Source organism: Erinaceus europaeus, chromosome 20, assembly GCF_950295315.1.
Source record: "Erinaceus europaeus chromosome 20, mEriEur2.1, whole genome shotgun sequence".
Classification (NCBI taxonomy): domain Eukaryota; kingdom Metazoa; phylum Chordata; class Mammalia; order Eulipotyphla; family Erinaceidae; genus Erinaceus; species Erinaceus europaeus.
In genome coordinates this window covers 12,324,116-12,339,089 of record NC_080181.1, presented here as the reverse complement: position 1 = coordinate 12,339,089, position 14,974 = coordinate 12,324,116, and the positions used below count along the sequence as shown (strand labels likewise).

General features: G+C 46.9%; 1 protein-coding gene across 1 annotated transcript in view; it reads left to right on the top strand.

The window, feature by feature from the left end:
* SORL1 (sortilin related receptor 1) overlaps positions 1-14,974 on the top strand; it is a 219,383-nt gene that overhangs the window by 117,635 nt on the left and 86,774 nt on the right. Inside the window, exons 16-18 of the mRNA XM_060179854.1 lie at positions 1,032-1,160; positions 1,579-1,664; positions 13,421-13,593. Coding sequence (XP_060035837.1) covers positions 1,032-1,160; positions 1,579-1,664; positions 13,421-13,593 — 388 coding nt within the window. The remainder of the gene's footprint in view (positions 1-1,031; positions 1,161-1,578; positions 1,665-13,420; positions 13,594-14,974) is intronic.

The following is a 14,974-nucleotide window of genomic DNA, read 5'->3' as shown; positions in this document are numbered from 1 at the left end:
GTAATAGGGAGTCAGGCAGGAGCTCAGCGGGTTAAGTGCAGGTGGCGCAAAGTGCAAGGACCACCGGTGTAAGGATCCTGGTTCAATCCCCCGGCTCCCCACCTGCAGGGGAGTCGCTTCACAGGCGGTGAAGCAGGTCTGCAGGTGTCTATCTTTCTCTCCCCCTCTCTGTCTTCCCCTCCTCTCTCCATTTCTCTCTGTCCTATCCAACAACAATGACATCAATAACAACAGTAGTAACTACAACAATAAAACAACAAAGGTAACAAAAGGGAATAAATATATATATTTAAATAATAATAATAATGGTTATTATTTTACATTTGTCTTGTAGATTTTTTTTTTTATATATATATTTGTTTTTCCTCCAGGGTTATTGCTGGGCTCGGTGCCTGCACCATGAATCCACCGCTCCTGGAGGCCTTTTTTCCCCCCTTTTTGTTGCCCTAGTTGTTGCAGCCTCGTTGCGGTTATTATTGCCTTTGTTGACGTTGTTTTGTTGTTGGATAAGACAGAGAGAAATGGAGAGAGGAGGGGAAGACAGAGAGAGAGGGAGAGAAAGATAGACACCTGCAGACCTGCTTCACCGCCCGTGAAGCGACTCCCCTGCAGGTGGCGAGCCGGGGGCTCGAACCGGGATCCTTACACCGGTCCCTGCGCTTTGCGCCACGTGCGCTTAACCCACTGCGCCACCGCCCGACCCCCTGTCTTGTATATTTTTGGTTTGTGTGCAGGAGAAAGCTTCACTGGGCACTAGTGCCTCTTCCCCATTCAGCCAAGAAAGGGCAGGTCCAGAGTCTTTGTGTTTTATACTTAAATATTTTTTGGCTTTATGACACTTTTCCAGTCTAAGAGAAGGCTTCTTTGGAGAATGGATTCCCTTTAGCTTCGGAGAGTGAGTCTTCTTTGAAGGGACATGCTGAGTAGCCCATGACCCTGGTGACAGGTGGCAGGGTGGGTGTCCCAGGAACTGGTGCTGCAAGGCTGAGGCCTGCAGAGCAGGGGCCTAACCCAACCGTCTGCCCTTTCAGTGACTTTGGCTTCAAGATGAGCGAAGATTTGGCACTGGAGGTGTGCGTTCCAGACCCCGACTTCTCTGGCAAGTCCGCTTTTCCGCCTGTGCCGTGTCCTGTGGGCTCTTCATACAGGAGGACCAGAGGGTAGGTGTGAAGTGTGGGGACGTGAAGGGCCTGCCCCTGAGGAGCCCTTTAGGAGCCCCCGCGGCCTTTGCCCTTCACACGCCTGACTTCCAGACCAGCAGTTGTCAGGTAGCTCAGACAGCATGCAGAATGATGATGTCTGCAAACCCCTGCCCCCAGAGAGAAACAGAAAAACAAGTCTGTAAGCTCCTCTGCTCTGAATGTGCCACTCGCTTTAGGTGGACACGTCTCCAGAGGGCTTGTCGGGGTCACCTGAGCGGCTGCTGGGTCCTGCTGAGAAGCCCCCCCCTCAGTCTTTTCCTCATCCTGTGGGGGGTGAACAGATGCATTTGCCCCATGGGGAAGAGGCATCCCCACTTCCCTTTCTACATGACTATTAGATATCTCTGACCTCTTGTTCTTGGCATGGGGCTGACAGCTACCGGAAGGTTTCTGGGGACACTTGTAGTGGAGGAGACGTTGAAGCACGGCTGGAGGGCGAGCTGCTCCCGTGCCCCTTGGCAGGTAAGAGAAATGGCCCCGTCCTGCCACCTCGTGAAGCATCCCTGAAGCATCACCCTGCTCTCACCCAACTTGGTCCATGGCAGTTCTAACTCTGGAAAAAAGAATTGACCTTACAAGAATTTTGTTTTGTTCTCCCCGAATTTAGTCCTTGTACGGATGGCTGATATACATCTGCTTAAGATTTATTTCATTTGTTTCATATGAGATAGAGTTGTGAGTGAGAGATACAGAGAGAGAGCCATGCTGCCATGCACCCAGTTGAGCACATAAAAATGCAAGCACAAGGACCCAGGTTCAATCCCCCGGCTCCCCACCTGCAGGGGGCATGCTTCACAGTGAAGCAGGTCTGCAGGTGTCTATCTTTCTCTCTCCCTCTCAATTTCTCTCTGCCCTATCAAATAAGATAGAAATTTAGGGGGTTGGGCAGTAGTGCAACATGTTAAGTGCACGTGGCACAAAGCGCAGGGACCGGCATAAAGATCCCAGTTTGAGCCCCCAGCTCCCCACCTTCAGGGGGGTCCGCTTCTATCTTTCTTTCCCCCTCTCAGCCTTCTCCTCCTCTCTTCATTTTTCTCTGTCCTGTCCAACAATGATGACATCAATAACAACAACAATAACCACAACAATGATAAAACAACAAGAGCAACAAAAAGGGAAAAAAAAAAAGCCTCTAGGAGCAGTGGATTTGTGGTGCAGGCACCAGGCCCCAGTGATAACCCTGGAGGCAAAAAAGAAAAGAAAAGAAAAGCAAAGAAAAGGAATTTAACAAAGGGGGAAATGGCCACTGGCAGTGTTGGCTTTGTAGTTGCCAGCACAGCAAGGAGCCCCAGCAATAATCCTGGTGACAATAATGCAAAAGTGAGAGAGAGACAGAGAAAGAGAGAAGGGAAGAAGAGTTTCACTCTGATATATGCAGCTACAGAAATTGAAAAGCACACAAGCCCTGTGGTCTCCCAGCTAAGCTGTTCCCACAACCTCAGGCAGTATTCGTATTAGTATTTGGAGGGTGTTCATTTAGCAAGTCTGAACTTGCTTATCTCTGTCTGTTGTGTGCTACACCTGCCTGCCTGCCTTCTGACCATATGCCCACAGGCCTTCGGTGCGGTTCTTGATCTGTTTGTCCAAATTCAACATAAAGAGACTTGAGGTTTTGGGCTGACTTGTCAAGTGATAGATCTGAATTTTGATAATTAGCTCCTTAATTGAATGTCCACGTCTCCGAGACCATATCACTCACCCTTTTTATTTATTTTTATTTTTTTATTTCTGCCCTAACTTTAGTAATTTCTGTCCTTCTGGTTGCTTTAGGATTCCTTTGTTGTTCTTCTTCTAGGTCTTTAAGATGTGCAATCAGGCTGTTTATTTGTGCCTTTTCTTGTTTCCTAATGTGTGCTTGTATAGCTATGAACTTCCCTCTTAGGACTGCTTTAGCTGTGTCCCAAATATTTTGATAGCTTGTGTCTTCATTTTCATTGAACTCTCGAAACATTTTGATTTCTTCCTTGATTTCCTCTTTGACCCAGAAGTTGTTAAGAAGTGTACTGTTGAGCTTCCACATTTTGGCACTGTTACTAATCTTTTGTTGATTGTTAAGTGTTAGTTTAATTCCACTGTGGTCTGAGAAGATGCTTGGGATAATTTCAGTGCTCTTGAATAGGCTGATGCTGTCTTTGTGGCCTAACATATGGTCTATCCTTGAGAATGACCCATGTGGATTTGAGTAAAATGTGTATTCCAGTTTCTTGGGATGAATGACTCTGAAAATGTCCAATAGTTCTAGTTTATCTATCTCTTCATTTAGCTCCCTTATGTCTTTACTGATTTTCTGCCTGGATGATCTATCAAGTTGAGATAGTGGGGTGTTGAAGTCCCCTACTATGATTGTGTTACTGTTAATATATTGTTGTAGCTCTTTCAGTAGAAGTTTGATGTATTTAGATGGCTTCTCATTGGGTGCATAGATATTAATAATTGTTAAGTCCTCTTGATTGACTGATCCTCTGAGCATTAAGTAGTGTCCATTCCTATCTTTTTTAATCTTATCTATTTTAAAGTCTATCATGTCAGATATGAGAAGAGCTGTTCCTGCCCTTTTTTGTGGGCCATTGGCTTGAATGATAGTTTTCCATCCTTTCACTTTAAGTCTGTGTTTGTCTTGTTGCGTTAGGTGAGTTTCCTGTAGACAACATATTGTTGGGTTGTGTTTTCTGATCCATCTTCCTACTCTGTGTCTTTTAATAGGTGAATTCAGGCCATTGACATTTATTGATATCAAAGATTGAAGATATTTTAACGCCATTCTTGTAGAGTTTTAGAGTGTTTTGATATATGTCCTATTTGTGGTGGTCTGGTTGTTTATAGGAGACCTTTCAGAACTTCTTTCAGGGCAGGCTTGGTGATGGTTGCTTCCTTCAACTGTTGCTTGTCTGAGAAGGTTTTGATGCCTCCATCTAGTCTGAATGACAGTCTAGCAGGATATAGTATTCTTGGCTGAAAGCCTTTCTCATTGAGCATTCGATAGATATCCTGCCATTCTCTTCTGGCCTGTAGTGTTTGTATGGAGAAGTCTGCTGCTAATCTTATGGGTTTTCCTTTGTAGGTGACTCTTTGTTTTTCTCTTGCAGCCTTGAGGATCCTTTCTTTATCCTTATTCCTTTCCAATCTAAGTATGACATGTCTTGGTGTCTTTAGGTCTGGGTTAATTCTGTTTGGGACCCTCTGGGCTTCTTGAATCTTTATGTCTTTGGTGTTGTCTAGACTAGAGAAATTTTCAGCTATTATGGCCTGGAGAACACTTTCTTCCTCCCCTTCTCTTTCTTCCACTGGTAAGCCAATAATGCGTATATTGTTTCTTTTGAAGTCATCCCATAGGACTCTGTTGTTGTTTTCAGCATCTCTTAATCTCTTTTTGAGATCTCTTACTTCTTTTTTAGTTGTCTCTAATTCATCCTCAGTCTTGCTAATTCTGTCTTCAGCCTCATTGATTCTATTCTCTCTGCCCTCTACTGCTTTCTGGAGTTCATCTATTTTGTTGCCCTGCTCTGATACTGTTTTAGCTTGTTCAGCTAGTTGCCTTCTTAGCTCAGCAATTTCAGCTTTCAGCTCTCTAATAACCATGAGATAATTAGAATTTTCTTCCATATTCTCATTTGTTGTTCCTGCATTTCTGATTACAATTTTTTCAAATTCTTTACTCACTCCTGTTATTATTTCCTTAGCTAATGTTTGGATGTTGAACTCGTTGTTTTGTGCTTCACCCTCTGGAGGACTTTTAGCTGGACTCTTGTCCTGGTTCGAGTCTCCAATATTTTTTCTTGTTGTTTTAACCATTTTATATAAATTAACAGTTTTTCAATCCCTGAGTTGGAGTTCAGTGGTGTAAAAGCCTTTTTTTTTTCCCCTCTCCCTCACCCTTTTTATTAACCAGTAGAGCAGATAGGATTATCAGCGCCATTCTTTTTTAATTTCTTTATTGGGGGATTAATGGTTTACAGTGAAATACAATAGTTTGGACATGCAGAACATTTCCACATAACAAATACAATCCCCACTAGGTCCTCCTCTGCCATCATGATCCAGGACCTGAACCCTCCTCTCCACCCCAGAGTCTTTTACTCTGGTACAATACACCAACTCTAGTCTAGTTTCCCTTTTCATCTTGTTTTTCAGCTTCTGCCTGTGAGTGAGATCATGCCATATTCATCCTTTTATTTCTGAGTTATCTCACTTAACAGGATTCCTTCAAGCTCCATCCAAGATGGGGTGAAGAATGTGAATGCACCATGAACCTGGACTTTGGAGCCTCAGGAATAAGAGTCTCTTTGCATCACCATTATGCCATCTAGCCCTGTTCACATTTCTCAGCTTTCCACATAACAATTTAACCTCCCTCTAGGTCCTCCTCTGCCACCATGTTCCAGGACCTGAACCCTCCCTCTCTCCCCCCAGAGTCCTTTACTCTGGTGCAGTGCACCAGACCCAGTGCAAGTTCTGCTTTGTGTTTATTGTTCAACTTTTTTTTTTTTTTGTAATTGGATTCATTTCATTGAAAGTGCTGTTAAACTTTAGATGGACAAGAGATCTGTCAATATTCCCCTCTAAGTATTTGATAGTTTCTGTTCCAACATCCAAGGGGTGTTGAAATCCCCTACTATGACTGTGTTGCTGTTAATATATTGCTGTAGCCCTTTCAGTAGATGTTTGATGTATTTAGATGGCCTCTCACTGGGTGTATGGATGTTACTAATCATTGAGACCTCTTGATTGACTGATTCTCTGAGTATTTTTTTAAATTTTAATGTGTTTTAAGGTCTGCCATGTCTGATTGAGAATAACTGTTCCTGCCCTTTTTTTTGTGGTTTGTATGGTAGTTTTCCATCCTTTCACTGTGAGTCTGTGTTTGTCTTGTTGAGTTAGGTGGGATTCCTGTAGACAGCATATGGTTGGGTTGTGTTTTCTGATCCGCCTTCCTAGTCTGTGCCTTTTGATGTCGATTCCGCACGTAGAGCAAACGAGCTGCCCTACGTGTGTCACTCACTACAGAAGCCCTTTTTTAGTCTGTGCCTTTTAATAGATGAATTCACGCCATTGACATTTATTGACATAGAATGAAGATATTTTAATGCCATTATTCTAAAATTTTAGAGTGTTTTGATATATGGCATGTTTATGGTGATGTGATGTTTTATAATAAAGAGACCTTTTGGAACTTCTTTCAGGGCAGGCTTGGTGATAGTTGATTCTTTCAACTGTTATTTGTCTGAGAAGGTTTTTATGCCTTTATCTAGTCTGAATGACAGGCTATCAGGATAGAGTAGTCTTGGTTGAAAGCCTGTCTCATTGAGCACTCGATAGATATCTTGCCATTCTCTTCTGGCCTGTAGTGTTTGTGTGGAGAAGTCTGCTGCTAATCTTATGGGTTTTCCTCTGTAGGTGACTCTTTGTTTTTCTCTTGCAGCCTTCAGGACCCTTTCTTTATCCTTATTCCTTTCCATTCTAAATATGGTGTGTCTTAGCATCTTCAAGTCTGGGTTAATTCTGCTTGGGATCCTCTGAGGTTGTGTGATTGTAAGAGAGGGTTTGAGCTGCAATTCAGATTCAGATTCTGACCCCAGGTCCTCCTAGGGACATCAGCATGTGTGTCACTCTGTCATTTTAGTTACTGCATATCATCTGTTTTCCATCTACACCATGCCTCGGCCTCGCGTGAGCTTAATGTGCAGCTTGGCGATACGAGAATCCGGCACGAAGCCCAGCCAGTCTATCTTGGCGTTACTCTCGATCGCACCCTGTCATTCCACGAACATCTCATAAAAAACTGCAGCAAAGGTGGGCGCGAGGAATAACATCATTGCAAGACTGGCCAGCTCCTCATGGGGCGCGAGCGCTTCCACACTACGATCATCCTCTCTGGCATTATGCTATTCCACTGCAGAATACTGTGCCCCAGGATGGTTCCGTAGCCCCCATGTCCACTTGGTCGATTCCAAATTATATTCCTCCATGAGGATAATTTCTGGAACCATCCGTTCCACCCCGGTTCCATGGCTGCCAGTTCTTAGTAACATCGCCCCGCCAGATATTCGTCGGGATGCGGCATCATCTAAGTTCATTTCCCACGTCTACGCTCGACCGGACCTGCCGATATACGCGGATATCTTCGCCCACCCTGTCCAACGCTTGACGTCTCGTCACCCAATCTGGTCCCCTATGCCTACACTGAACTTCTCTGTTCCAGTCTCTTGGAAACAGAGTTGGCAGTCAGCTGAGGTCAAGAACAAACACCTCATCACAGACCCCTGCGAGCGTCAACCCGGCTTTGACCTAGCACGTTATGATTGGGCCCTCCTCAATCGTTATCGAACAGGCCATGGCCGGTGCGCCGCTATGTTCCATCGCTGGGGAGCCAGAGACGACCCGAACTGCCCCTGTGGCTCCAGACGGACTATGACCCACATAGTCAACGACTGCCACCTCTCCAGATTCAAAGGAGGTCTCGAAACTTTACATCAGGCTCAACCTGACGCTGTTGACTGGCTACGGGAGAAGGGCAAACGCTAGAAGAAGAAAGCTACTTCTTCTTCTAGCGTTTGCCAAGAAAGTTACTGCATACATATCATTAAGATTTATTTTGTCATTTTCTTTATTACTGGTTAGAGACAGAGAGAAATTGAGAGAAGGGAAGATAGAGAGGAAGACAGACAGAGACACCTGCAGCTCTACTTCAACACTTAGGAAGCTTTCCCTGTGCAGGTGAGGTCCCAGGGTTTGAACCCAGTTCCTTGTGCACTGTAGTGTGTGCACTCAATCAGGTGTGCCACCGCCTGGCTCCTAGTTAAGAGCATTTCTTGGGGGTGCGTGTACAGGTGCACCTGCAGTGTGTTCCAAGAGCTGCCTGACTGTGTGTCCCCTCTAGTGGTGACAGTGCTGAGGTCTCCGTAACACAGGCAGGAAAGTCGAGGCCTTGACAAGTAGTTCCTCTCCCAGCGTCTTTTCTGTCTTCACTACACTCCAGCTTCTTACTCGTTTGGAGTCTCCTCGTTCCCTCTGAGCCCTTCCTCCTGCCCAGGCCCCGGTGAGGCGAAGGACTGACAGTTGTATCCGCTGGGACGGCTGGTTGTCTGCAGGGCTCCAGGGTCAGGGAGGCAGAGATGCTGCCCTCTGCAGGCCAGCACAGCCCTCCCTCTCTGTCTGTTTGCCAGCTTGCCCTGGTGCTTGTCATGCTAAACTCATTACCCTGTTAATTGAGTCTTCCATCATTGCCAGTGTAATTAACATGCCTGACTTCAGAAGAACACAGCCTTGGCAGATTCCCATAAATGAGCAGATAAAATCCTGCTCTTTCCTCCCGACACGAGCTTGGGGTGACAGGCTGAGGTGAGCAGGATGCGAGTGATCCCAGTCACAGCACTGGAGCAGCACGTACTTCCGCAATCAATGATTTTGAAGAAAAGTCCATGAGGGACAAAACAGTTTGTTTAAAGGTGTCTCAGTGAGTTCAGAAGCTGTTTTCTCTTCTGATGAGAGAAACTGGAAGCAAGATGTAAAGCTGTAACTGTCTCATCTGCAGGGATCGAGTTATGGAGCTATTCATTTTTGAATAGAGACAGAGAGAAATAGACAGGGAGGTGGTGGTAGAGGGAGAAGACGGAAGACAGCTGTGCTTCACCACTCATGAGGCTTCCCCCCTGCAGGTGTGTCGGGCTTTTTGGGGTGGGGCCTCTTTCCCAGGCACAGACTCCTGGTATACCCGCTCTGTTGCGCATCAGATGCAGGGGCCTAAGAGAATGTTCCGGGGCAGCAGGGGTGGAGTTGTACAGGTCTCTCCTTATGCCTGATGCTAGTGTCACAACAATAGAGAAGACCCGGGACTTGTCTCATGGGCAATCCATTGATTGAACAGCAAAGTAGGGTTTATAAGGGGTTGTAGGAGGAAGCAAGTTATCCATTCCATATATGGTTTGGGAGAAAAGGGACAAAGAGAAATGGGGGGGTTCAGAAAAGGTCAAAACATCTCTAGTAAATGTTGAACAAGGGGTTAAGTTGATCAAAGGAATGAAGGAAGTAGGGTTATCAATAACTAGCAGACAGAGAGGAGCCTTAAGAGAGGAGATAGATCATGTAGGGTTAGAAGGACCGGAGGAGGTGGATGAATAAAGAGGATGTTCTTGGTTGTAGTTTGACAGAGCAGAACGATGATGTGTCGGCCACGTAGAATCAAAGAAGATGGACTTCTATTAACTTCTGAGTCAACGAACCAACTGGTTTGAGAGCAAGAAAATGGGCTGCATGCAGGGTCCTTTGTGAAGCAGGGAGGCTGACAGAGGAGACATTCTCTGGTGGTCATTTTCCCTCCATGGTCAATCTCAAGCAGAGAGAGACTAACAGGAAAAGGTCGTGCCATCACACTCCCCCCCCCCCTTTTTAAAATTTATTCTCTTTTGTTGCCCTTGTTTTATTGTTGTAGTTATATTGTTGTTGATGATGTCGGCATTAGTTGGATAGGACAGAGAGAAATGGAGAGAGGAGGGGAAGACAGAGAGGGGGAGAGACAGACACCTGCAGACCTGCTTCACCGCCTGTGAAGCGACTCCCCTGCAGGTGGGGAGCTGGGGGCTCGAACCAGGATCCTTACTCCGGTCCTTGCACTTTGCACCATATGCGCTTAACCTGCTGTGCTACCGCCTGACTCCCAAGACTCCCATTTTTAATAGGAGGTCCCACACCATGCTCAACCATATCTTCACAATTTCCCTACAGAGATGGGGACCAGGGGCTTGAACCTGGGTCCTTGTACACTGGAATGTGTCTGCTTAACCAGGTGCACCACTGCCTGACCCTGATAGATCTCTTGTTAACTACCCCTCTCCCCCAATATATACACACATATTGTAGGAGGCAGGGAAGTACCAAGAAAGAAAAAAGGTTGCTTGGCAGGAATGATGGGAACCAGCATCTTTGCAAAGATCAGGTAGTCTAGGTGTCTGGAAGGACTTTTACAAAGTGAATTTCCTGTTCTTCCTGAAGGATCAGTGATGATGCAGGTTCCCAGGCTGCACTGACACGTAGCTGGAGTGAGTCAGGGACTCTACCCTGTTTCTCAGCCGAGCATTGCCTGTGGAAACACTGCGGTCAGTCTTCCCCTCACCCCAAGGCAAGGGTTTGTGGACTTGGGCTGCTCCATAGTTTATTTGCAGAAACCAAAGCACAGAGTGGGGTTGAATGATGTCCGGGGCTAACCCACCCCTGTGACTGTCCCCCCTGACGTCACAGAAATTTCATCTTGACTTCCCCCTTCTCTGAAGACCCCAGGGTGAAGGTTTCTTTGAGATGCAAACAGGCGGGGCTGACTCCCAGGTGGTGCTAGCATAGATGATTTTGACTTCATGAAGTGAGACCAAAGTCAAGGAAGGCAAATGCACTTTTATCAGAATTGTAGGTGTGTGCGTGTGCGTGTACGTGTGTGTAGGCCGATTGCATTGCACACAGCAGGCAGCTAGGCAGGCAGATTCCTGCCGGGAGAGGGAGGGATCACAAGTCCGCTGCAGGAGGAATGTTATTTGTGTTTTGGTCTCATTCATAACACACTGTCACCGTGGCTGCTTCAGATGCCAGTGCTGGCTTACGCTCATGTGTCTCCTTGTGGAAGCATCTAGATCTTTTCCAGACTGTGCACTAAATGGAGGAGACAGTACTAGTTCACCTTCCTACCTACTTACTACTTGATATTAACGAAGTCCCTCAAGGACTCTGAGCCTGTATGTCTCCATCTGTAGAAATGGTGCCCCTCCCTCCCCGGATCTAGACTAGAAGATGCAGGCAGGGAGGGGCAGTGCTTCAGACACTGCTCTTGAATCCAGACTGCCTGAGTCCAAGACATGTTTCTGCCACTTACTAGTCGTGGGACCTTCTGCGAGTTCTTTGAACTCTCCACTGGGCCTTCCTTCATTTTCATTATGAGCGAGTTACTCACAGTTCTTTTTATTTTTTGCCTCCAGGGGTATTGCTGGGGCTCGGTCCCTGCACCACAAATCCACTGCTCCTGGAGGCCATTTTTTCCATTTTGTTGTCCTTGTTGTTATTGTTGCTGCTGTTGTTGGATAGGACAGAGAGGAAATGGAGAGAGGAGGGGAAGACAGAGGGGGGGAGAGAGAGATAGACACCTGCAGACCTGCTTCACCGCCTGTGAAGTGACTCCCCTGCAGGTGGGGAGCCGGGGGCTCAAACCAGAATCTTATGCCTGCCGGTCTTTGCGCTTCACACCATGTGCACTTAACCCACTGTGCTACCGCCCAGCCCCCGCAGTTCTTGTGTTCTGTCATTGTTTGTTCCTGGGATGAAACAAAGCCTGGGCCATAGCAAACATATTGTGTGCTTGTTTATTAAGCAGAAACAGGATCTTGGTTGTGGTTATGCTTAAAACATTTTGTAAGGTCCAGTGTGTTATTACTGTTTTGAAAACATAATAGGTTGATGTCACTGTCCTGCGTCATGGTGAACAATAGTGACTGGGTGAGTCGTTTCAGGCCTTCAGGGACCAGCGGTTTCTAGTCAACAAGATCACAGCGCCCTGGGAGCCAGTCCTGTGACTGGGAACACACGCTGTTGCCATGATAGTGTTAAATATCTGACTGAAGGTTCTTTGAGGAGCTCAACAGTACAGCTGTTGGATTCCTGCTAGAATTCTGACTTAATTTTTTCCTTTATTTCATTATCGTTATTATAACAATTATTACTATTATTGTCCAAGGTGTTAACTCCGCTCCCATGGTTAGGTGCCGGGAACTCAAACCAGGAACCTCTCACATTCAAGCCCCGTGCAGTGCATTGCCATTGTGCGTTTTCTCTCTCTCTCTTGCTCTCTCTCTCTCTAGATCAGGATTTACTAGGTTGGGGGTTCCTGGAGGTGGTGCACCCCGTTAAGTACACATAGTGCCAAACACAAAGACCTGAGCAAGGATGGAGGTTCCAGTCTCCACTCCCCAGCTGCTAAGGGAACACTTCAGGAGCCGAGAAGCGGGTCTGCAAGTGTCTCTCTCTCTCTCCCCCCCTCTCCCTCCCCCTCTCCCTTTCTCTTTCCCTATCTTCCCCTCCCCTCTCCATTTTTCTCTGTCCTATCAAATAATATGATGGTGGGGGCGCAGAAATGGCCACCAGGAGCAGTGGATTCATAGTGCCAGCACTGAGCCCCAATGACCGGAGAGGAAAAAAAAAGAATTCATTGGGGTGTCGGAAAAGTCATGATGCAGTTTGCATAGAAAAACATAAATACACCATGGCTTTTCTGACAGCTCAGTAGATCTTTCTTTTTAAGTGTAACGAATAAGACCATTTGAAGGCAAGGAAGCTGAGACCCACAGGAATTAAGTTTCCAGCCATGATTGAAGTGTACCACTTAGAGGCTTCCCAACTCTTTTTTGTTTTTTTTTAAATAAATGTCAAAAACACCTTTTACTTTTATTTTTTTTATTTTCCCTTTTTGTTGCCCTTGTTGTCTTTTTATTGTTGTTGTAGTTATTGTTGTTATTGATGTCATTGTTGTTGGATAGGACAGAGAGAAATGGAGAGAGGAGGGGAAGACAGAGAGGGGGAGAGAAAGATAGACACCTGCAGACCTGCTTCATTGCTTATGAAGCGACTCCCCTGCAGGTGGGGAACCGGGGTCTCGAACCGGGATCCTTATGCCAGTCCTTGAGCTTTGTGCCACATGCGCTTAACCTGCTGAGCTACCACCGGACTCCCCAAACCCTTTTTTTTTAATTAAAGTTTGTTTATTTGTTTGTTTGTTTGTTTTTACCAGAGCACTGAGCAGCTCTGGCTTATGTTGGTGTGGGAGATCAAACCTGGGACTTTGGAACCTCAGGCACGAAAGTCTGTTTGCATAACCATTATGCTATCTACTCCCCCTTTTTAAAAATCTTTGTTGATTGAATAGAGACAGACAGAAACAGAGAGTGAAGGGGAAGGTAGAGAGGGAGAGAAACAGACACCTGCAGCCCTGCTTCACCACTTGCAAAGCTTTCCCCCTGTAGGTGGGGAACGGGGCTCAAACCCGGGTCCTTGTACATTGTAACATGTGCCCTCAACCAGGTGCGCCTCCACGCGGCCCCTCCAGGACTTTCTTATTTGGGTTCTTAGCCTCCTTCACGTGCCCATGACCCTGAGGTCTGCATGTGAGTCGAGACCTAGAGTAGGCAGGCTTGCTTGAAGGGTCTGTCCAGCACCCTCAGGCCGCCCTCCGTCTGTTGTGTCTGCAGAGGAGAACGAGTTCATCCTGTATGCCACTCGCAAGTCCATCCACCGCTACGACCTGGCCTCGGGGGCCACGGAGCAGCTGCCCCTCAGCGGCCTGCGGGCGGCGGTGGCCCTGGACTTTGACTATGAGCGCAACTGCCTGTACTGGTCGGACCTGGCGCTGGACCTCATCCAGGTGAGTGTCCCCCAGGTCTGGGAGCTGCTTGTGGGGAGGATAAGGGGGCTCATCTGTGATGTCTCAGTTGCCCTGCTGGGAAGCCTTTACAGCTGCTCACACAGGGTGATTACTCACTTTCTAGCACACTAACTGCCTTCTAGTGTCCTTCTCCCCAAAGCGTGATGGATGACACCTGACTCAGGCACACCAGTTCACGTAATTATCCCCTTCAGCTATTCTGGACACAGTCAACAGCCTGGGAGTAAAGGGCTCTCAACAGTCCAGATAGCCACCACACATACAAACCTGTGGTGTTTTTTGTTTTGTTTGGTTTGGTTTTCCACAGTAAGAATGAAGTCCCCAGTCCATTATTCCCCCCCCTCCATGTTATCTGCCTGGGGACAGGAGGGGCAGACCCTAAAGCACCTCTCCACCATCACAAAACTCCCTTGGGGCCACCCACCCATCTACCTTTGGAGTCATTTTCCAGCCCTTCAAACCCACACTTTTTTTTTTTTTTTTGCCTCCAGGGTTATTGCTGGGGCTCGGTGCTGGCGCTATGAATCCACCATTCCTGGAGGTCATTGTTTTTTTTTCTATGTATATTTTTAGTTTTCTCTTCCATTTTATTCGATAGGACAGAGATAAATGGAGAGAGGAGTGGGGGGTAGAGAGGGAGAGAGAAAGACACCTGCAGACCTGCTTCGCCGCTCGTGAAGTGTCTCCCCTACAGGTGGGGAGTAGGGGCTAGAATTAGGACCCTTGCATGGGTCCTTACACCTAACTGGGTGAGCCACTGCCAAGTCCCAACCCACACATTTTTAGAGGAGAACTATGAGATCTTTTTTCACTGCCCATTTGATCTTTTCTTTTTCTTTTTCTTTTTCTTTTTTTTTTTATTTGTTAGTTTTTTTTTGCCTCTAGTGTTATCGCTGGAGTTTGGTGCCTGAACTACAAATCCACTGCGCCTGGTGGTCATTTTTTTCCTTTTTTGTTGGTGCTGTTTGTTGTTGGGTAGGCCAGAAAGAAATTGAGAGGGGGAGAGAAAGACGGATACCTGCAGACCTGCTCCACCTTAGGGAGCCGGGGGCTCGAAACGGGATCCTTGCACTGGCCCCTGCGCTTTGCACTATGTGTGCTTAACCCACTGCACCACCACCCGGCCCCCCATCTGATCCTTTCAGAAAGGCAGTTCCAATGAGTTCTGTCTCTACGGCCAATGGCCAACCTTGCAGAAGCTGGGCAGCACCTGAGTGTTCCAGGAGGTGGAGGGTGGGGTAGCTGAGTGTCGCCTTGAAGGCGTCTGTCTCAGTTGTCAGTGACCTCCTTACTGCCATCCTGCGGCATTTCCTCGCCAACACACCGAGTAATGGGAGTGAGGAGCTTATGCGCAGTTGTT